This window comes from Cygnus olor, chromosome 1, assembly GCF_009769625.2.
Source record: "Cygnus olor isolate bCygOlo1 chromosome 1, bCygOlo1.pri.v2, whole genome shotgun sequence".
Lineage (NCBI taxonomy): Eukaryota > Metazoa > Chordata > Aves > Anseriformes > Anatidae > Cygnus > Cygnus olor.
The window spans coordinates 173,324,333-173,347,441 of record NC_049169.1 but is presented as its reverse complement, the minus strand read 5'-3'; the positions used below and the strand labels follow the sequence as shown (position 1 = coordinate 173,347,441).

Below are 23,109 nucleotides of genomic sequence, written 5' to 3'. Positions count from 1 at the left end.
TTGAAGCACACCTGGGGGACAATGCAGTCATTGGTCCCAGCCAACATGGGTTCATGAGGGGTAGGTCCTGCCTAACAAATTTGATTTCCTTTTATGATAAGATCACCCATCTAGTCGATCAAGGGAAACCAGCTGATGTGATCTTTTTGGACTTCAGCAAAGCTTTTGACACGGCTTCCCATAGGATCCTACTGGACAAAACGTCCAGCATACAGCTAAACAAAACCATCATACGATGGTGAGCAATTGGCTGACGGGCAGGGCTCAAAGGGTTGTGGTAAATGGGGCCACATCTGGCTGTGGATGGTCACTAGTGGGGTCCCTCAAGGCTCCATTTTAAGGCCAGTCCTCTTCAATGTTTTTATAAATGATTTGGATGTAGGACTAGAAGGTGTTTTGAGCAAATTTGCCAACGACACCAAACTTGGAGGAGTTGTGGACTCAGATGAAGGTGGAAAGGCCTTGCAGAGAGATCTGAACAGATTGGAGAGCTGGGCGATCACCAACCACATGAAGTTTAACAAAGGCAAGTGCCGGGTCCTGCAGCTGGGACGAGCAACCCTGGCTATACATACAGACTGGGCGACGAGACGCTGGAGAGCAGCCCCGCAGAGAGGGATCTGGGGGTTGTGATTGACAGCAAGTTGAATATGAGACAGCAGTGTGCCCTGACAGCCAGGAGGGCCAACCGTATCCTGGGATGCATCAAGCACGGCATTGCTAGTCAGTCGAGGGAAGTGATTGTCCCCCTCTACTCTGCGCTGGTGGGCGCCTCACCTCGAGTACTGTGTGCAGTTCTGGGCACCACAGTACAAGAAGGACATTAAACTGTTGGAGAGTGTCCAGAGGAGGGCAATGAAGACAGTGAAGGGCCTAGAGGGGAAGACATATGAGGAGCAGCTGAGGTCACTGGGCCTGTTCAGCCTAGAGAAGAGGAGGCTGAGGGGGGACCTCATCGCAGTCTACAACTTCCTTGTAAGGGGGAGTGGAGAGGCAGGTGACCTATTCTCCTTAATCACCAGTGATAGGACCCGCGGGAACAGTGTTAAGCTGAGGCAGGGGAAGTTTAGGCTGGACATCAGGAAGAGGTTCTTCACCGAGAGGGTGGTCGCACACTCAAACAGGCTCCCCAGCGAAGCAGTCACTGCACGAAGCCTGTCTGAATTTAAGAAGAGATTGGACTGTGCACTTAGTCACATGGTCTAAACTTTTGGGTAGACCTGTGCGGTGCCAGGAGTTGGACTTGATGATCCTTATGGGTCCCTTCCAACTCAGGATATTCTATGATTCTTGACAAAAACGGCAAAAATGTTTGCTATTTAAATATGCATTTTACTAATTTGATTAAAATGCATAACCCAGCATGTAATTGTCCTATTTCCCCAATCAGTTACACATATATTACTGTTGGAATGATTTGGCTTGGTCAAACACATGTCCATACCTTAGCCAGCCATGGTTAAATTTACCGGTACAAATCCATCTCTGCAGGCGTTTTGCCGTAATTTGTCTGACTCAGAAAAAGCTGCTGAAGTTTTTAGACGTGTGCTTATCTCTATCATCCTAGCAAACATGGTTTGAAACAAGGTTATCGGACAGGAGCATCAAGCTCAGTCTACTTTGTTCAGCACAGGACACTTCAATTTCTCTCAGTAAAATTGATATATATGAACCTCTCTGCTACATAAACAATCCACCCTTTTGATTTTCTAGTATCTAATTTAATGGAAACCGTGAACTTTTAATATTATGGAACGAAAGTACACCATTTAACAAGTTCAATTCCAGAACAGACACCAATTTGTTATATATATATATACACACACATATGTAAGAAAAAGTAATGTTTCATGTTTACATAAAACTTAAAAGATGAAAAAAAAACATAACAAATCAACAATTTTTTACAGAAAGAGTGTCCTCTTCTGACAAGCACAGAAGGACTTGCCTTCAGTGGCACCAAACAGCACAAGACAAAACCAGGAAATCGAGCTAGACAAAGTATTTTTAACATATCCCATTATTAACTTATTTTTCTTTTCCTAGAATGCTTATCATGGTGTGATCTAAATGTATGTGTGAACTAGATTCATGTTATGGCATGGGTAAAAATGAAAGAACGTTGTTTTTTCCCCTGTATCATACTTACTCTTCCTAGCAACATTTTTCCCTCCATTTTGTCATTTACCAACTCCTCTCCAAACATTTCAACTTTAAGCTGACATGAACCAGGGACTCTACCAACAGCATTTATTCATTACATACAGAAATTTCATTCCTAGCTCACCACCCATCTCATATAGTGATTGAGATATGGGCCTATGAGAAAACATATTGTTAGGAAGCTTACGTATCACAATATTACTTAAATTTTGAACATATGAGACTCTAAACTAAACTTGGTACATCTAACTCCTAATTACATCTGCTTTTTAATGGAATTTAATATTAAGACTATTATTCCAGATCAAGGAAGTAGTTTGGGGAATCTATGATAGCTTTTTCACCCTTCAGGGGAGATGAAAATAAAAGGAAGGAGATAACTCTTCTGTTGATTCAGAATCTTGAGTGTTGCTCTCGCATCCTATACATGTACTCCAGATATTCTCATATCTAGGTACAAATATTTGATATCCACACAGATAACTACCAAAAATAACTATATATTGTTACAATGACATGGTACTCAACGACATGATACTTTTTCCTGAAGCCAGAGATACTAAAAGAATTCTAAAATAATTTCTTCCTCCTAGGGAAATCATCCTGGATGAAGCTGTTAGTGATCACCTTAGCTTGAAAAAACTAGGAATGAACAAGGAAAATCAAAGCCCTATATGGATGTATCCATCCAGGAAAAGAAATAGCCTTATTCTGTGTTTATATGGATAAAAAATAATAATTATGAATTATGAGCTATATACATGGTATTCCCTTATTATTTTTCAAATAAAGCATCAACCATCAACAATGAACCAGGAGTGTTTTATTTTCTCTCTTACTTTGCAAATTCAACCTGGGAGATATTAAAAACATATCTTCCCACTGGGAACGTGAAAGGTGACTGTAAGTACTCTGGATAAAGCATACTATAAAACAGAAGAGGAAGGAGGCAGAACAGGTTAACACAATGACAAGTACAATATTTCATTCCCATTTACATACAGAACAGAAAAAAGAAAAAAAACATCAATGTGTATCAGGTTTAAACAGCAAGGTTTTTTTTTTGTTTTTTTTTTTTTTTTTTTTTTTTTTTTGGGGGGGGGGGGTGAAGCTGCAGGGTGGTCTCTGTGAGCAGAGCCCAGCAGGAACAATCTGTTCCTGAAGGACTGCACCCCGCAGTACAAGCCCACGTTGGAGCAGTTCTTGAAGAGCTGCTACCTGTGGGCAGCCCCGGCAGGATCAGTTTGGGAAGGATGGCATCCTGTGGGAGGGGCCCCATGTGGAGCAGGGACAGAGAGTGACTGTAAAGGAGCAGCGGGGACAAAGGCATTGAGTTTGTTTTGCCTGTCATGATAATTGCTGAGTGATCTCCCTGTCCTTATCTGAACCCTTGAGCCCTTTCTATTGTATTTTCTCCCCCTTTCCCTTTGAGGAGGTTGAGCAAGAGTGGTGGAGTTCAGATGCCCAGCAGGATAAAACCACCATATTATGGAAATTCAAAAAATGGCTCCATATCTTCCAGTGAACCTTGCCACAGAAAATACTATTTTTTTGTTTCTTTTATGTAAATTACTTTTTTGAAGAAAGAGGATGTGGCAATCAGGCCTTCCAGATCCCCGGGTATGTCCACTAAAAGCACTTACACTTTGTTTTTTCTTTTTACTATGCCACCTCTTCATGTTTAGGAAAAAAAAGCTGTTATTGCTTCATTATTACTACTTTAAAACTGTATTTCAGGCAAGAAAATTAAAAATAGTGCTAACAAAAAAGAACTCACCACAATTCCAAACTGCTCTGGTTCAGACAAATTATTATACTCGCTCTTGAACTTGGACAACGTGTTCAGTTGTTCTTGTTCCGGAAGATGTTTTATTAAATTCTACCAAAAGAAAAGGAAGGAGGCTTATAAATCTCATATTCTGCATTTCTTTTATAATTGCAGGTAAACGGTGTTACTTATGTATCGCTAACATATACTCCAAAGACAACGCTCCTGTCCCGAAGTTGACAAAGTAAATAGGCAACCCACAAATTCATGTAACCAAGTGTAAAAAGCAAATTATTAAATGCCAGTATCTTCTGCTGATTCTTTCAACATACATGTTTCTGTTGTCTTTTACTAAATACCATTTTGTAATGAGTATGTTTGATAGGCACTGTGTAAACAAAACGGAATAAGTAAATAGGACAGGGAAGGCAGAATACAAATTTCAACTGTAATGTACCTAACTGAAGGATGGCAAGAATGATTAATGCTAGACAAAAATATTTTGAGAACGGATAATTTATTTTCTAGTATTTCAGAACAAAAGCAGACTGTAAGGTGATGACAGGTAAAGCAATGCCTGTATCTACAAAAGCTTAAACCCATTAAACACTACTTAGCATGCAAACTTTCCAGAAGTAGAATTTCAAAGGCAGGACTCAGCTTCAGCTGAATTCAGGAGTCCATATAGGAAGCTTAGGCATTTACGTGAATGCCTTGTGAACTCAAGTAAAAGTCTAAACGTGACACCTTCATCTGATCATCTAAGACGACTTCAGACTCCCTGGAGCTTCCAGAGGACTTTGGCACCTCTGCTTACATACAGTCATTTGCATTTAGGCACCTGAATCCCACTTAAATTACCAGGTAGGTAGTAGGTAGACTGACAATGGCTATTCTGAGCAAGTTCTGAAAGGACAGAGCTCCTCAAATATCCAGTTGGGGTATAAATTTGACAGGCAGTAGCTTAGTTCTCTCCCTTCCCAAGATGACTGCTGTAGCTACTATCAGGGTTCCTGTAGCCTGCTCTCTTTCTAACCTCACGAATCCTGTTTTCCTGGTTACACAGTCGCAAAGCTTCCATCCTAGTAAAAAAACAAGAAAGATTGTTTTCTTACTTAAAACACTCTCTGGCCTACTGCTAAGGTCACTCCTCTGAGCTGAAGTAAAGATGCAATCCTTCTAACACTGATTCAGGTTGGACAAATTAGCTGTACCACTACCTACTACCATATTTTCAAGAATGGATTGGAAGGACTAATTGTAGCACTTTCCCATTACTCTATGGAAAGGCAGATGCTTAAGTTAAAATCTGTTTTATTACTCTGCAAGTAAATAGCTTTATTGCTATACAACCAACAAAATAACTTAGTCAAGTTGGTGAACAGGATCTCCCCTCTGATAGTCTTAAAAAAAAAAACACTAATTCATCTGGAATCAAAAATAATTTCTTCTTCTATAGAAGAAATTCAGCCATTTAGGATATACGAATTAGATCCCTGGGGCCAGAGGGATGAAAAGTCATGCCTACTCTTCGCATAACATATTTGCCTAATTTAAGAAGAAATAATTCAACTCTAGTACACACCAAAGTAGCCCTACACCAGTAGGTCAAACAGCGGCTTTATGCTATCTTCAAACTCCCTATTAGCTAGTTTCAAAGCGAGCCATATATGCAATAGTAACTTTGGATTGCTATAGATATTCCTCTTGTTAAAGAATGAAAACACTGGATTTGTAATTCCAGTATACATGTATCCAAAGTATTAATGTTTTTTAAAACCCACTTGAACACTTTGTTTGATACTTCTTTTAGGTTTCCTATACTCAATCTCTTAGCTCTTGTACAATCACCATTTTATGGTAGTTCAGCATTTATCAAACCTTTTTTCTGATAGATAAGACTAGACAGTACTTCATCACTGTTCTGTTTTAGTGTAAAAATAGTCGCTATTTTAAGAACTGAAACCCTACTTTGATTCTAAGGACTAAGGTAAGTAATTTGTTTTAAAGCATTTTGTGTCATCCAGTGTAAGGACAATATAGTTTATCAAGAAAGTAAAGTCAGCAAATAAAAGAAGAAAAGGTAGACTTATGTGCAAGGACCAAAATAACCACAGAAAGAGTAAATGATAGTTAAAGAATGAACTGCTTCAACAGACACTCCACTCTCAGATAAGGATTTTGGTAGAAAAAAGGAAACCAGTAAAAATGCAGGAATGATGAGGCTTAAAATAATAATGCAAAGTTAAATTTTATGGATCTGGTTTTGGACATGGCCAGACTAACTTTCAGCATGAAGAATTTATGATACTAGTCTATATATCCTTGCTGTTATTACAATTGGAAAACATTTTTGAAAAAAAAAAAAGGCTACATCTATTAATTATGAATTAAGATGTCCAGCACTAAATCTATAAAATTCAGCAGACATCAAAGGGCAGAGAGATTCTGAGTGTAAAAGGCACATTTTAAATTAGGTTTTGATACCCTACTATTTCTGTCTTGATATACACATAACAGTTATTACCAATACTTTAAATAACCACAACTCCTTAATTTTTATTGAGATTAAAAGGTCATTGTTTGATGATAAAATAATTTTCACATGTAGAAAGACCGATCACAAAACTTTTCAAAAAGAGAAACAGTCAAGTGTTATATGAATGTTTTCAATATTGAACACCAGAAGAAAAAAATCGAAGCAGCAGCTGGTATCAAAGCAGCTTTATGGTGTTCAGATAAAGCTTTTGAACTACTAGAGATGAAATACATTTTGAATATCAAACAGAGAATAAGCAGAAGAAAGAATTTTGACTAAGTCACGGGAAACATTCTGATAATTAGTCAATGACTATTTGGATTACAGCAGAAATTTTGGAGTTTTAATGTCTTTCAGAAGTATATTTAAATTCTAACAGGAGAAGGGAGAGGAGCAGGATGGAGAGACATAAATCAGACATTTTACTTATGCACTCTGTATAACAAAAAGGTAGGATTAAGGACAACTTTCCAACTTCAGAAACTGTGACATTAAGATATACTGGGCAATATTTACAGCTAGACAAAAAAAAAAAGATGAAGATGAGAAATTTCTGAAAAGGAGAACCACCAAAATATTTAAGGTATCATATATATGTAAAAACAGCCACATGCTTATAAACCTATGTATGCTTTTGCTCTTCTCAGAATAACGAAATACACAGAACTACATCTTCATTGGATATCCAAACCCCAAACTTGTTTAGGATTTTAAAAGCAGACATACTTTAAAAGAGACATACAGATGGATATTTTCATTTATTTAGTAACCTCAGCATAGGTTTACTAAAGGGGAATACTAGATTTCTAAGGCAATGAGACACACGATTCAACCACTTTAAAAGGAAGATAGGTGTCTAAGTGCTTTTGAGGTTTGAACTTAGATGATACTGTTTTCAAAGACATTACTGAACTGTTTTATCCAGAAACAAGAAGCTTGGATAAAGCCATTTGACAGAAATTATTACAGCCAAACTTGCAAAGTAAATTTGGAGCCTAAGTCCCATTGAATTTTCCATTTTATTTAGGCTTGATAATGTGTAATCACATTTAAAAAAAAAAGTGACCTGCCATCATCTAGTAGCACGCCTTGATGTATATATAACTTTCATACGGGATACTGTGAGCACTACTACTTGTATTCTACTACACTGACTTTTAGTCAGTCGCAGCAGCTGGTAACATCATTATCTTCTTGTAGGACATTATTCCTTACCTCACTTTTGGTCCTTCAATTTCTCTCATCCTTTTCTTAAATAAGATTGTCCCCTCCCCTCCAAAACCAAACACAAAAGGGCTCAAACACTAACTTGTCCAAAAGATTGTAGACTCTCATTTTTGATCTCAAAAACGCCTAAGGATACAAAAAATGTTTTGCTTTCTTTGAATTACATACAGGGAAATTATCAAGATGTCAGTTTTTCATAATATTGATATATAATATCTATTATAGACAGGTTGCTTCACAGTATTATTAAGGATGTAATATCATTAAGAAGCTGAATTTTCACCACTGAAAAGAGTGCTAAGGTCAAACAGCATGAAAGAGAGTTTCAGAGAAGACATGGAAACTCTGAGACAGGTCAGGCTGAACATAACAGTGTAGCATATTCTACTCTCAGATTGTCATGCGGTTCTACAGAATCTCAGCTATTACCCCACATATATATTTATATACATAGACACATCATGCATCTTCTAAGCATGAAGAAAACCTTGAAAAAGAAAAGGGATGTAAGCACAAACTAGCATAAACAAGGAGCTCTAAGGCATCACTACTCTGTTCATCCTAATAACCTTAAAGCAATAGATAGTTTCAGTGGCAATATTAACTGCATCTTGATGTTCCATTTTCCAACAAAATGGAAAGAATTACACAATGATATATATATGCAGTCACTGGAGATGATGGCTCATGTATCTTATTTCAAGTATTTCCTAAGAAAAACATCCCATCCTGCAAATCATTCAGTAGACAAACTCCCTTTAAAGGAAAGTGAAGTCTAAATAGCTCAGCAGAGTCTAAAGATCTTTGAAATCCAAGTGATAAGATATGACACCCAAACTGCATAGTGGACAAAAAGGAACATGCTGAACATACAGTCTCCTCAGTAGGATCTTATTTTGACATTCCAATATGGTGAACGTTCAGTTTGCAGGCAAAGCACGCAAAAAATAATTTTTTTTTGACCTTTGAATCCAAATTGCTACATGTTGCAGTATGAGTCATACATTTGAATCTCAAGGAGTCTGAATGTTACAACTCATTTTATAACTCTTTTTATTATCTATATTTATTTCTTCACTAATCAACAGAACTGCAAAAAGCCTATGCTTCTAAAAATCTAACTTTATGTTTCTTGGATGTTTCAGGATGGACTGGTGCCCATCTCTCCAACAGACTTTCAAGTATGTTGTACATGTCAGTAATCTAAATCCTCCTTAGGTAACGCCTACACTACATTACTAGTAGATTGTTAACAATTACAACTTGACATTTAGGAGCCATAATTACAAAAATTTGAAGTTCATCAGTATATAGGAATCCTGTCCAAAAGAAAGGCAATCTTGGTCTAAAGAAGGATCTCTGCAAATCTAATGGAGCGTCATCAAGATGACTGTGGGACATGGCATACAACTGGGGGACACAGAAAAGAAGTTTAGAGAACTGCATTTGTGCAACTTTAACAGAACAAGATTCAGGGGAATTTAATGTAGTCTTCAGGTTCCCAACAGGTACCTGAAAGATATATAAAGAAGATATAATGTCTCGTCTTGGAGGGGTGCAACAGAAGGCCAAGGTCTCACGTGCCAAAAAAGAAAATTCCAGCTGGATAAACAAGAAAATGTTTTTCACCATAAGGGTAGTCCAACACTGGAAAATATATCCAGAAAGACTGTGCAATCTCCACCCTTGGAGATGCTCAAAACCTAATGGGGAAAGATCCTAAGCAATCTGCTCTAGTTGACCTGGCTATGAGACGAGATTGGACCAGATGACCTCCAGACATTTCTCCAAACGATTTTTCCCATGGTTCTAGAATAAAGCATTTGTATTAGAATTAGTTTTATGGAATTCTTCAACTTATTATCCTTTAAATAACTCTGTGAATAGAAGAACATAAGGAACTTTGAGTATCTTTTGTCTCCACACAGAATCATACTTTGAATAAAAAGTGGAAAAGAAAAACACTATCCAAATAAGCTCTAAGGAAGAAATGTGGTCACTGTGGATGTCCTAAGGCAAGATTCTAAGTAAGAGGAAAGAGAGAAGAGAGTAGAAGAAATATCCCTTTCCACCTAGTTTTCAACGAGAACAAAAGATTTGTGCAGCTGAGCCTGAGGTAAAAACAAATTTAAAAAGAAAATATAGTAACCAGGGAACAAACATAAGCTGTTTGAATATACAAACAAAAATAAAATCAATTTAGGTTTAGATAATAGGAATACAGAAAGTAGAGAACATCAACTCAGCTACTTTCATAAAAAATAGCTTTACAAATATAAAAGAACTAGAGTTCACAGAAAAAAATAACTCTTGCAGTGATTTAATAGTCAAACAGTATACATTAAGAGGCTTTTTAGGCACAGTTTTCTATTTGATGAAAAGCTTACCCTGAAATACTGGGATTTCAAGTGTCAAATTTCCTTACCTGAATCATGGACTCTGACAGCTGTGTTTCATCTACTTCCAATCATCATTTTGATTTCCTCATAAGGCACTCGGAAAGATCCAAGGAAAATTGCTGAAATAAATATTCAACCCACAATTAAAGAAAACAACAAATTATTTCTTCTTACAAAACATCAATTAAATAGGCTATAGCATCTAAAGGTCAACAAACAATACACAAAGTAATATGCATACGAGATAACAATTTAAAGTGTATTTTTATTTACTGTTCTCCAGTAATTCCAGCTTTCTCCATCCATTTGTCATGTATAACATCTAGCATCAAAGAACACTTAGTGACAAGTCTACTCTCAAGGACAATTATTGCCACCATGGTATTTTGTACCAAGATGACAGTTACGATTTTTCTTCAACGGTCTCATTAGTGCTTTCTCACAAAAAAAGCAGTTCGAGAAAATTACCACTACCAAAACCATATAAACAGTTTATAAATATATAATATATATTTACATATAATATTTATTATTTTTTTCATATAAACCTGTTTATTTCTTCACCATCACCAAATCAGTTCTTATTTTATTTCTGCCTGCCTTTAGTTACCTACTCATTATACCACTCTCCTCTGCCAAAACTTTGGCATCTTTATTTGTGTATTGTTGTGCAGTACTGACTATTGCTTTCTTCTGCAAAGTGCATGAGGGTTGGCCAGACATCTTGTAGACATTACTGTCTTTATTGACTTTTTGGTTGGGTGGGCAGCAATCCTTAATGAATATGTTGAAAATAAAGACAGATAATACATATTCAGCTGTATCCTATTGCTTAGGTATATACCTAAGGAAATAATTTCATTCTTAAATGAGAGATACAGTTTAACTGTTTTCTAGTTCTTTTTTTTTTTAGCATATATTTTCAATTGTATCAACTTACATGTTTGAGCTTAATGCCAAGCACTACGTATATACAGCATACTCGCACACATTTAACCAAAAAGTGGTTATGAGGCAGTCACACAAGAGAGAAAGACATTTTTAATGTAACATTTATATAACATTACTTTATCATAAAACCAAAATCTACTTACACAGATTCTGTGCAATCTTTGGGTCCAGAACTTTTAATTCCTTGATCCGTTTCTTAATGGATTTCTTTTCTTCAAAATCTTCCTCTTCTTTTTTTACTACCAAAGTAAACACAAATACACTCGCTGTTAACTTTTGATATTTAGAGAAAACATTAATGAATGCAGAACATATTTCCTGCCAAGTGTAGCCAATTCACAAAGAGAAGAACAAATCATTGAGTATAAAAACAAAAATAGTGGTTTTGTATTTAGTGCTCGTATTCTTTAAGTTTTTGTTTGTCAGTCAAATTTGTCAGCATGTTAGCCTTCTAGAACAAGTTTGTTTGTTCAATATATGAATTGAATGAAGATGCTAATACTAATTGTAAGAATTGTCTGAAGACATGAAAAGAATCCTTAACATACCATTCAACTTACTTCAGTCAACCTGACCAGGTTAACACACTGAATTGGATTTTAACAGTAACAGATCTTAAAGAAGGTATGTGAATACCTCTCAACATTGAGCAATAAAGAAACAACCCCAAATTAGGTGGTTTTGTGCCCACTTTTGTCTAAACAAATAATTATCATAAACCACAGGCTCATTCAAAGACTAACATTACCTTGGAATATAAGTGAGTATATACTTATTACCTATTTCCTTATCTCCTCCAAAAAGATGTCTTTTTTTATATATGATGTAATCACCTTGTTAGAAAATAACATAAAGGCAAAGTGATTGCATAAACACACATTAACAGTGCTGGAAATTCTGGCTTATTCTTTCTTTTCAGATTATAGTTCATACAAATAGGATCTTCCAAACACATTATACAAGCTGAATTTATTTCTCATTATTTACACATTGTCATAAGAATTTTACTTAAAATAACATAGATGCTTGATAATGTGTTACTAGGAAAAGAACCATTCCAGCTAGTATGGAAACAAAATAAAAGACCAAAACCAAATCTTTCCTTAAATCCAATCTGCATTGTTTTTTGTTTGTTTTTTAATTCAGCACAAATCTTCACTGTTAAACATTATTCACCCAATGCATTCCTATTGTTTACCTCATTATATAACATCTAAAATTAGTTTCCAAGCTTTACAGTATGATTGTCCTAAATTGTCACACATGCTTCAAATATCTGAGTAGAAAATATATGGTAATAAAAGTATATACCACTGTCTTCAGGAGATGGATATGAGAAGGCTTGTCAATATGACTTGTCCTTTTGACAGTAGCCATATCAAATACTTGCCTGACTGATTACAGAATTATTAACCCCAAAATAGATAACCCAGTCTCTCTGATCTGGGAAGACATTCATCAAGCCTAACATTACCCTTGCATGCACCAAATCTTATATTTCAAATACGTATTGAACTAATTTTGTGTTTTAGTAAATGGAATTGTTAGGACTACAATTTCTAGCTCATTGATGATTCCTGACAAAACCAGATGTAATATGAATTACCAGGAACATTTCCCTAAATTGGAATGACTTCTGTGGATTTTAAGAGAGAGCTTTGACAGCTATGCCATTCTTAAAAAAATGTATTTTTCTAAGCATAATAAATTTTATTCATGATAGGAAGACAGACTAAATGATGTCTTGATGTCTCTTGATGTCTTTGAGCTGTGTTGTCCAGTATTACTATTACCAAAGAGATAAGAACTTAAAGACCTCACAGAGTGATTGAAGGAACTGGATTCTAGTCCCTTCTGAGTTGGTGGACACGCAAATTTGAATCATCTTTCAAATCACTTTTAACACACTACACCTGCTAGGCAGCATGATGCTGCTTTTGAAGATAAGCCACAGTACAGAAAACAACCTGGCTTTCCAAAAGATGGAATCACAGAACTATGACATAAAACAGTCCTTGGAAGAAGGACAGGTATCTAGGGTCCGGGCAAGTGGATTACAAAAGGCACAATCCACTTTAGTTATTTTCCTTGCCCTACCCAGAACCAGTTGGCCTTGAATTTCTTTTAGCATGGATTTATCAAAGAGGTTATCATTCTCCTGTCCCAGGAAAATCAAAACACTTTGTTCACTACGCATGTGAAAACAAAGGAATAGGTTTGAACCACCAATCTGAGAACTCAACATCCTGTGCTCACAAAAGGAACAGAATGACACTAGAGCTACAAGACAAAAAGGAGGTTGCCACTAAAATTTCATTTTTTTCTGGCCATGCTTTGAAAATAGTCCTCACTGAATCCAGAAGGATGTGTTGGGGGCTACGCATCTCAAAATCATACAACTGTTTTCTCCAGCAGTAACTTCTTACTGACTACATGCTGAAAACTGTCATTCTTAATAGTTTTGAGTTGCCTATCTAATCAATGCTGCAACTGCAGATGCCACTAGATCTGTGGCACTGGTTCTATACCATTGTTATGTCTTACTAGTCTGAACCATAATGAAAATACAGTAATAATTTATGTCTAGTCTGGAACATGACAAGTCATTATTTTATAGGAAACAAAATAATTTCCTTAATAATCACACTAAGATTGTGAAATTACTTGAATTTACTTAAACTTGACCTGATAGCCTTGAACTAGGTATTAATAAGGGCTGAAATAGAAACATATTTACATTTTTCCCAAAGTAGAAAACAGTATCCATGCACTACAAGTCTCATAACAGAGATAATACAGAACTATACAAACATACGAAACAAAACAAACAAAAAAAACAGCAGTTACACACAGTTTTAAACTCTCAACTTTGATATCAAGAAACCAATGCGCAAATGAACTAATTCCCTCTGGAATTTTCACCAAAGAAGAGGTTACACACAAAGTTATAACAATACTTAAGGTATCTAACCCTAAGGAAAAATATATAACTTACTCTAAGAAACTCATGCAGGTATTGTATGCAGTTATACAATTATGCAACAAACTAAATTACTGCAAACTTACATGATACTTCTTCAGGAGAATTCAGGTCACATCCTAATGTTGTTGCAGGCCGAAAGAAGCAAAGCATACATATTACTTGTTTTCCCCATAGGAAATATTGTACTTTCCAATGAAAACTCTGATACTTACTACTGCCTCTAGAAAATTTTACTAGTTGCTGACTAATTTATAAGAGAGAAGGGAAGAAAAAAAAAAAAAAGAGAGACACAAAACTACTACCTATTTCCATAAAGGAAAAAAAGAGGAAAAGCCCACTAGAAAAAGAAAAAAATAATTAAAAATTGAATAGAATATCTGAACAGGTGAAGTAAATATCTAGATTATAAAGAAGTAAGTAAGTAGACTTTACTTGGGGAGGGCACTGGAACAGGGAGGAAAGCATATAGAAGATAGAAAAGATAGAAAATGGGAAACTTCTGCTTACACTGGAAAAAGAGAAAGCAGCCCACTGAGAGTGGGCAGCTGCTACAGAAAGGAGGTGGCTATCGAGGAAAATAGCAATGAGACATTCTTGTTCTATAAAGAGAACAATCAAACCAGGGATATCAAAATGTACATCCAGCTCTCATGGCTCCTGAAGCTGGACCATCATATTAACCATTAACTTATTTCAAAATCAGATGTCTTTTTTCAGGTATTATGAACCAGACGGTAATGTTAGGCATCAATTACTGTACATCCTCACATATTCTGTCTATATTCTACACCTATTATACTGTGTGCATACGTATGGTCCCAGCATCAGACCTATATCATCTTTAGTCAGTAGCACCTCATCTGATGCTCCAACTGCTCTGACTTCTGAGGCTGGGAAACAAGCAGACTTCATTGCACACCCTTCACAGTTCCAACCATAGTTCTTTATTTCCACAGTTCCACATCCTTACTAGTGTAACACCAAAATTAACAGTCTGAATGTGCAGGCGAACAAATAGCTCAAATGAGTTTTAGCTATTAGAAAGGTTGCTTTTTGTCCTCTTTTCAAATGTCCATCCATATACCATTCAACTGTAGTCAACTCTCTCCATCTGTGGCAGTGATCTGAATGAAATCAGAGCCTGATGGGAGTGGTGAGAAGACTATTTACAAGTATGACATTGCAGTTGGAAGCCTATAGCATAGTGTTTTATGAATATGTGGATAGAATCCTATGTGAGCTACTTTATAGATATTTTAATAAAGCTTTTCAGCCTATTTCTTCAGTATTCTAATGTACCACAAATACCCACCTTATTACAATTATAACCCATTAACAATAGGACGGGTATTTTGTGGTACATAGAAATACTGAAAAAATATGTATTTGCATGAGAAAATCATTGAAGCATTATAATATGTATGAGAGTTGAAGTAATTATAATATACCAATGCCTTTTCTTATGAGCTCTGTAAAAGATAAAAACATCCAAAAAGGTGTTCCAAATTGTATTTATTACCTAGCAGCTTTTTATATTACTTAATACAGTCTTCTTTCAACTATTTTTTGTAAATGTACATCCCATTAAATGCATGTAAATAAGTACTTCAGCTTAGAATCTTTATAGGTGCATGCATCCTGCCCACCGAAATACTGTACAATTATGGCACGAATAGGTGGAACAACAAAAAAAATAACAAACAGGTAAATAAGACAGACACATCAGGTCCAGACAATGATAACTGGCACAGGCTGATTCATATGACGAGAAACTAGTACACTTGCAAAAGTGATTAAACAAATAGACTTATGTTTGGGCTTTCAACCTCCATCCTCTCTTTTATAGCAATGAACTCCAGAGTTTACAGTTAAAGAGCACTGTTTTTGGGAAATTAGTCAAATAGCTAAACTAAGTCATTAGGCAAGGTTTTTTAAAGCAGAAATACTGTCTTAATTTTATTATTAAAATATAAATGTAATTATACTGACCAAACAGTTTCTAAATGATGCTAGCTTATTCAAAAAACCATGACATTAGACTCTCTGATGTCTCTCTTCCATTTTTAATGGAAGTTGATTAAAATCTTGAAATAAAATTCAATTTTGAAATTATACATCTCAAGATTAAAATCCTGTGAGCAATATGATATATATAAATCAGAAGAATCTGTTTCTTAGCTATAATCTAAATACTTGCTTGGTCCCACGCTAGAACTGAAAGTTTTAATCGAGATTGATTCATCTCCTGGAATGACATAACACTTCTCTAGTTTTCCTGTGAGAGGAAGAGAAAGGAGATAAAGATGAGCCTTCTACTACAGTGGTGCTGGCTGAAACAGGAAAATTAAAACATACCAGTGTCCCCAGCAGTAAAGTTATTTAGTCTAGTTCCAGTAGACATATAATTCTCCTGTGATTTTCAAGACCTTCCTATTTTAAGATATATTGCTACCACCAAGACTTAGCTGCTTTGGCTTACAAGGTTGACCCATCACTTGGCAGAAGCTATCAAAAGCAGAATAACAAGATCTGAATGCAGTTGCACCTGAGGTGAGCACAGATGATTCAAAGAAGCACAGCAATGTTACCTACTATTCCATGACACAGGATGGCTAACAACTGTGCAACTCTTCCTTTCTGGGTCTATTATCTGAAAGGAGGTATAGAACAACACAAGAGCTGGACAATGAGACAGCACAAGTCATTAAGTACAACAAGGCAACTGAAGTTGCAAGATTCAGTTACCAAAAGCGGTTAGAACCAGAGCTAGACTGCTGCACTTGAAAACTCTTCAGACAAATAACTATGTCCTGTTGGATCCAAAGGTCAACTTCTTCCATGGATCAAGAAGATACAAAGGAAAAAGTAAAGAAGAAGTCTTCTTGTACGAGAAGAACTTGCTTCCTTGCAAGTCTTCATACATTTGCATTTCAGAGGCTCTCCCATTCACAAGCAAAATCTTTTCATTTAATAATCCTCAACAGATGGTCTTCCATGCATTTCTATAATTGTTTTTTTTTATATCTGATAAATTATAAACATTGAAGTCCTTCAGCACAGAGTTCCCATTCTTAATTATGCACTGTACAAAGAAAGACTTCCTTTTATTTGTCTCCATAATCTTGATCAGTTTTGCTGTAACTCTACTATATCTTTTAATAGCAGGAAGAAACAAAACCATATAACGTACTACGATGCAGCAAAGCTTGGAGTTATACAGCGATGCATTTTTTTCATTATTTTGTTTTCCTTTCCTAACAGCTCCTAAAATCCTACTTGCTTTTAACCATTACTGAGATAGAGAAGACCTCACCAACGTATCAGCCATTAATTAAATTGTTAACTAATTCTACCCTTTATTAATATTTTCTACAATATGTCCACCATGGATATCAACTTCCACAATCACAGATCCTCAAACAGCTCATGATCCTTTTTAAAAACTGTCACTGCATTTGCCAAGTGCTTCCTTTCCTGTGACACTGGCATGGGTTCAAACTACAGTTACACAGAACAGTTAATAGCTCAGCCTTAGAGCTGCTTCATCCTTCAGTTCCATTATAGTTCTTGGGTGAATACCCATGGTCCTAGCAATCTGTTCTGTCCATTTTATTGGTCTATTCTAAAACTTCTACTGACAGCGCAAGTTGGGATAGAACCTCCAATGCAACGCTTCTCCCAACATCCTCCCCAAAAAACTAATCTGTAGACAGCTTCACTATTGGATAAATTGAAATAATTTTAATCTTTAGCATTTGGAAGTGGGAAAGAGGGGTGTTACTCAAAGTTTCTTTTCTTTTTCTTTGGAAGACATATTAAAATCGGTAATTCATACTTTTCTATTGCATTGTTATTAAAGTCTTTCCCCATGCTCAAATTTCACTAGTATGAAAATTTTAACACCTTATCTCTAATTCAGTAAAGCAGTAAGAATTAGAAGAGCACTGGAAACATGCTGAAGCCACTGAAATTTAAATATAATCATACCGTTAAGCAAATCTGAATGAAAAAGGGAACTTTCAAAGATGTGGCTTATGCTGCTCATCCATCTTCTGTAATATATGTTAAGCAGCATTAATGTACCACAGTATTTCCCTACCTATGCTATGTTGTTGGTTGCAAGTAAGACTATTAGTTGAAAAAAAATGTGTGTTTTTTTTTAATCCTCTCATGAACAATTCATTATTTCCCTAGATGTCAAAACTCTGTTTCACTAAATGGCTTCCAGAAGTTGGACAATGACTTATTTCTAGACCAAAGTCCAAGGTACAAGCTATCTTTAGAACTCCTTACAGTGATTTTTTTTTCAAATTGTTATTCTATTTATCGTCATTTATTTACAAAAGTAAAAATGCCTTTACCCATTCATATCTTTATTCACTGTACCGTCAAAAGTAATTTTATGATAATAGATATGTTTTTAACCCTTGACTTTCAAAGACTCGAAGTCTGGACTGAGCATAAACCAATGTAAATCTTTTTCTCTTCAGTTTATTGTACAACAGTCATGCCTGTTTGATTGAGTGAAGCTTTTAATTCAAAAGCACGTACTTGAAAGGTTAACCTGATGACTACGTTTAAGCAGGCCTCAGGACTTACTGAGTCTTACTTACTGAGGACTTACTGACAAAATAGCTATCCTTGTCTTACAGACTGAAGTATAAGCTTATCATACAATCATAGAATAGCCGAGGCTGGAAGGAACCTCAAAAAGATCATGTAGTCCTACCTTTTGCTTATGTTTTGTAGGTTCTTCAGAACAAAGAAGTAGATAAAGCATCACATGTTTTTCAAACATCGCTAATATTATCTAATTCTGTTAATGCTCCAGTAGAAAACAAGCTGTAACAAGCAATTTCAAGAGGAAAGCAAGACCACAGTTATAAACTCATTGCACAAACTTACTTGCTAAGTTACCTTCAATTATTATTTTATCAGTGTCATTATTATTTTATCAGTATCTGATCGATAAGATCCTTGAAGTAATGTCCTCCAATCCAACAAGACTCTGAAGACAGAAAATCTCCAAAGCACTTGCTAAGGCCAGAAAACAAATGCCTGTACAAAAAAAAGATTCACAGTACAAAGTATTTTAAAACTCTAATTTGTCCTCCTGAGTTCTGCAAAGTCCTTCTCTCTTCAGTTTAGCTGTCTCTTGCTAGAGCAATTTCCTCTTGCCATTACCTCTCTCCCTTATTCCCCTTGAAGTCAGTGTCAAGTTTCCCACTATAAACACTTCACGGAAGTGAGAATTCAAGCACCTGAAGTCTGCAATTTTACAAGTTTTCGGCTGTGGACACACAAAATAGAATGCAAAGGAGGGGCAAAAAAGTAATGATATTAATAACTATGTACAGCACAGAGCACAGCAACAAGGGAGTTAGTGGAATTGTCCTACATTTCCAATTTAAAGCTTTTTCCCCTTAAATTTACAGTTCTTAAAATAAATAAATAAACAAATGGAAAACATGCTAGTCTGCAAAATCATCACTGAAAAGAAACCTTAATTATTTGCTGAATTGATTTAATTAGCAGGAAAAGTTGTAATATGAATCACACATATACCTTGAATTACAAAGCAGAAAAAAAGTCAAAGATTTTTCAAAATAATAAAAAGACTGACTTCAGATATAAACAATTACAGCATGCAATGACCATTGATTCCATTACTTTAAATATTTTGACCTAATTCCATTCAGAGGTTTAGATAGAGGTTATCTGGCATATTTCTATTATTGTATGAACCACATGCTCACCCGTTAAGACATAAATTAATATGTACTTTCTTTAAGAGACCATAAATCTCCTTTTTTGTCTTTGTTTTATGAAGTGTATATATAGAACATAAATGAATTCTTTTTTTTTTTGTACTAGTGCCAGTCTTTAAATTTAAAGTCATATACTACTCCAACCTAAAAGATTAAAGAAATTTGGAGGATTACAGTTGTAGAGCAAGTTCCAGCAAGCTACTCAAGAAGTTTACTATGTATTAAAAGTTCAAATATATTTTCACGCAAACCAACAAACAAATGAATGCTTTTATTGTTCTGATAGCAATATAAGAAAACTGAAAGCATCTATTTTGAGATTTACCAGTTTGCTAGCAAAGACAGCATTTAACGTAAGTGAATTTTTTCCGTGCATATCATCTAAAAATCCTTTGGTTAAAATATACAAACCCAGCTTTTACACAGAAAAAGAAGGACAGTTCTCCTATCTAAGCCATGTTAAGCATATCTCACTTTAAATCCACATACTTGGACCACCTGACATTAGGAAAAAAATGCCATATTAACCCTAAATTTCTTTGCCCCTTTGCCCCTCTAAATTATTCTTTGCCTCACATAAATTTTCCCATCCATGTAGTTAAAAGTAAATGTTTAAATTAAATGTGTCAATGTCTACTTAAAATATAAAGATTTTTTAGTATTACTTTGTATTAAGAGAACTATACAGGTCACCAGATAAAATACTGAAGCTGCAGTGTCATTACACAGCTCACATTAGGCTGACATAGCATAACACTGCTGATAACTAAAGAGAATCCATTCTTCCTCTCCCTCACACACACAGCTTTTCTCCTGGCTGTATATTCCTACCATTTATGACACAGGTAGTACAGGAGTGGGGCAGGATACCTAACTAGGAGCATGAAAGAAGGTATCGGTCAGCTCTCTTCTCTTTGTCATCAATGAAGTGACTTAGGTGCCCAGCTGCACACAGAACATCACCTTGCAACCCCAGTTTAGCAGAAGTTGTCACTGGATTTGAAAAAGGCCGTTTCACCCATTTTCCTGACACTTTACACTGACCAGCATGCTTTTCTATCTGTACAGCAAATGCCAGAAGTTAGTTTTCAATCGCACCGGTTCCCTGCCCCAGTTGAGTGCATAGCCACATAAACACTCGTGCCAAACTGAAACATGACATAAAACAAATTAATAACATTGACTAACATTAAATTATAAGCAAAAGTTACACATCTTCAATTAAATATTATCTTCACCTTTAAGGGTATTTCTCTCAGAATATTACACTAGAACACCCTAATAAGACATTTTTTCATAATTAATTTTATCTCCTCAGCGTAAGATTTAGAACAAACCAGTACCATCTATGTCTACAGCTAAGTTGAAGACTCTTCTGATAGAAAAATGATTCCTTTAAAATCTCGTCTCCTTCCTTTAAACTACGGCTTTAATTTCACTTCATAAATTCAGGATGTGCTGTACAGTCTTACCAGCACTCAGCTCTCAAAACCATTCAGTGCTTTACTAGATATCCTTGCAGATGAATGATACCTCAAGATACAAAAAAGACAACTTATAATAATAATAATTATGTAAAAGTCATTTCATTACAAACACACATTGTGCTCTTTTGTAAGTACTTTCATTAAATTCATTTTCAAAGTATACACTATGTGTTCTGACATTATTTTTAATTATTTTATTAACGTCTGATCTCACCTTAAAACAATTCAAGATCTTTTCAACAGAGAAACAGTGGATCAGGCTTTTAATCTAATTCATCAAGTGACTGCACACAAAAAAAGACACGACAGCAACAGAGATGTGGTAGTGCAAGGGCAGGAATGAATGATCTGATACACAAGGCACAAAAAACTTACCAAGCTAGCATTGTCAGTTGCCTTACATACCAAAAAGGAGGACGCAAAACTAACCTGACAGCAGATTGATCATTAATCTATGGGAAGAAACAGCAGTACATAAGACTCCAAAATTGAACGGGCTGAGGGGAAAGAACAACCAAAATGGGATTGCTAGGGCAGAGCTAGCGTACTCTGAATGAAACTGAATGAGGAAGCCACAGTCATCAGGTGGACTTACAAGCTATGCAGACAGCAGGTGGCCAAGGACATCACAGATGATCGCACTTCCTCACACCAGCCCCTGAAGTACCTCAAACACCTGATCTGGATAGGTCATTTCTACCAACCTGAGATATCAGACATGATATCACCAGACACCAGGACATAATCAGTTAGTGTGCAATGTCTCTAGATCTTCAAGATAAGGGCATTATGCTGAATGGTAACTGAAGTAGCAGCAGCACACTTGCAAGTCAAATGCTTAGGTTTGAGTCTTCAGGGCACAACTGCTCACTGCCGCAGCCAGTGGAAGCTGCAAAACCTAGGAGGCAAATGGCTATGCCAAGATACGGGTGAACCACTGGAGATTTCCCATCCTGCATTTTGCAGCCAAGCCTCTTCCTCACACATTACAGCGGCACTTGGTGTTCACATTTACCTTATGTGGTATATGGGGACAGAGGAGAGATGATGAAGTAAAGTAAATCTATCCTTTATTTGTAAATCTTTGCAACAGGAATACTAACTATAATGTTGTCTAATAAATTTAAAATAGGAACTCTCATAATCCAAAGACCAGGTCATTGGATCACTGTCCACTGATACATGGAAACACAACATACACACTTTTTATATTTGTATTAAACTCTACCTTCAAAATACTGAGTTCTTTTCTTAAAGATGCATTCACACGATAAGTGTGCCAGAACCTCTCTGATCTAGTTGATTGGAACCAATCTCGAGTTTAAATTTACTCATGACTATTTTATCCTGTTCCTCTTGGTTTAAACAGTTCTTTTTCCATCCTAATGCTCTTTTTCTAAAAGAAAAAGAAAACATCTTAGTGCTACACGTGATCTTTGCTTCCTCTTAATTAAAGAATTCAAATCCATTTTAATCCCTTCAACTGATGTTACCAGGAGTTTCTATGCATCTGTGATTTAATCTGTCTCAGGTCTGGGACAGCAGAAGTGAAAAATCATGTTACAAAGCATGAACTGCAAAGATATTAATAACAATATTTCCCCACTGGAAACAGTTCTATGAAATCCAGAATCTGTTCTGCTCTTTTCCCCTTAACTTTTTTTTTTTTTTTTTTTGGGGGGGGGGGCAGGGGGGGTGGCAACAGATGATACATACACACATACATGTACATAAAGGCCAACTAAAAGTAAACAATTCTAGTGCTAACCTAAAGCCTATGTTCAAATCCAGGCATAAGCATCTCCTCATTTAGGCTCTGATACC

At 35.8% G+C, this 23,109-nt stretch overlaps 1 protein-coding gene across 1 annotated transcript in view; it reads right to left on the bottom strand.

Annotated features, from left to right (window-relative positions):
- Positions 1–23,109, bottom strand: part of DIAPH3 (diaphanous related formin 3) — a 238,784-nt gene that overhangs the window by 128,969 nt on the left and 86,706 nt on the right. Inside the window, 4 exon segments of the mRNA XM_040540797.1 lie at positions 3,941–4,042; positions 10,123–10,165; positions 10,167–10,215; positions 11,191–11,286. Of these exon segments, the coding sequence (XP_040396731.1) occupies positions 3,941–4,042; positions 10,123–10,165; positions 10,167–10,215; positions 11,191–11,286 (290 nt within the window).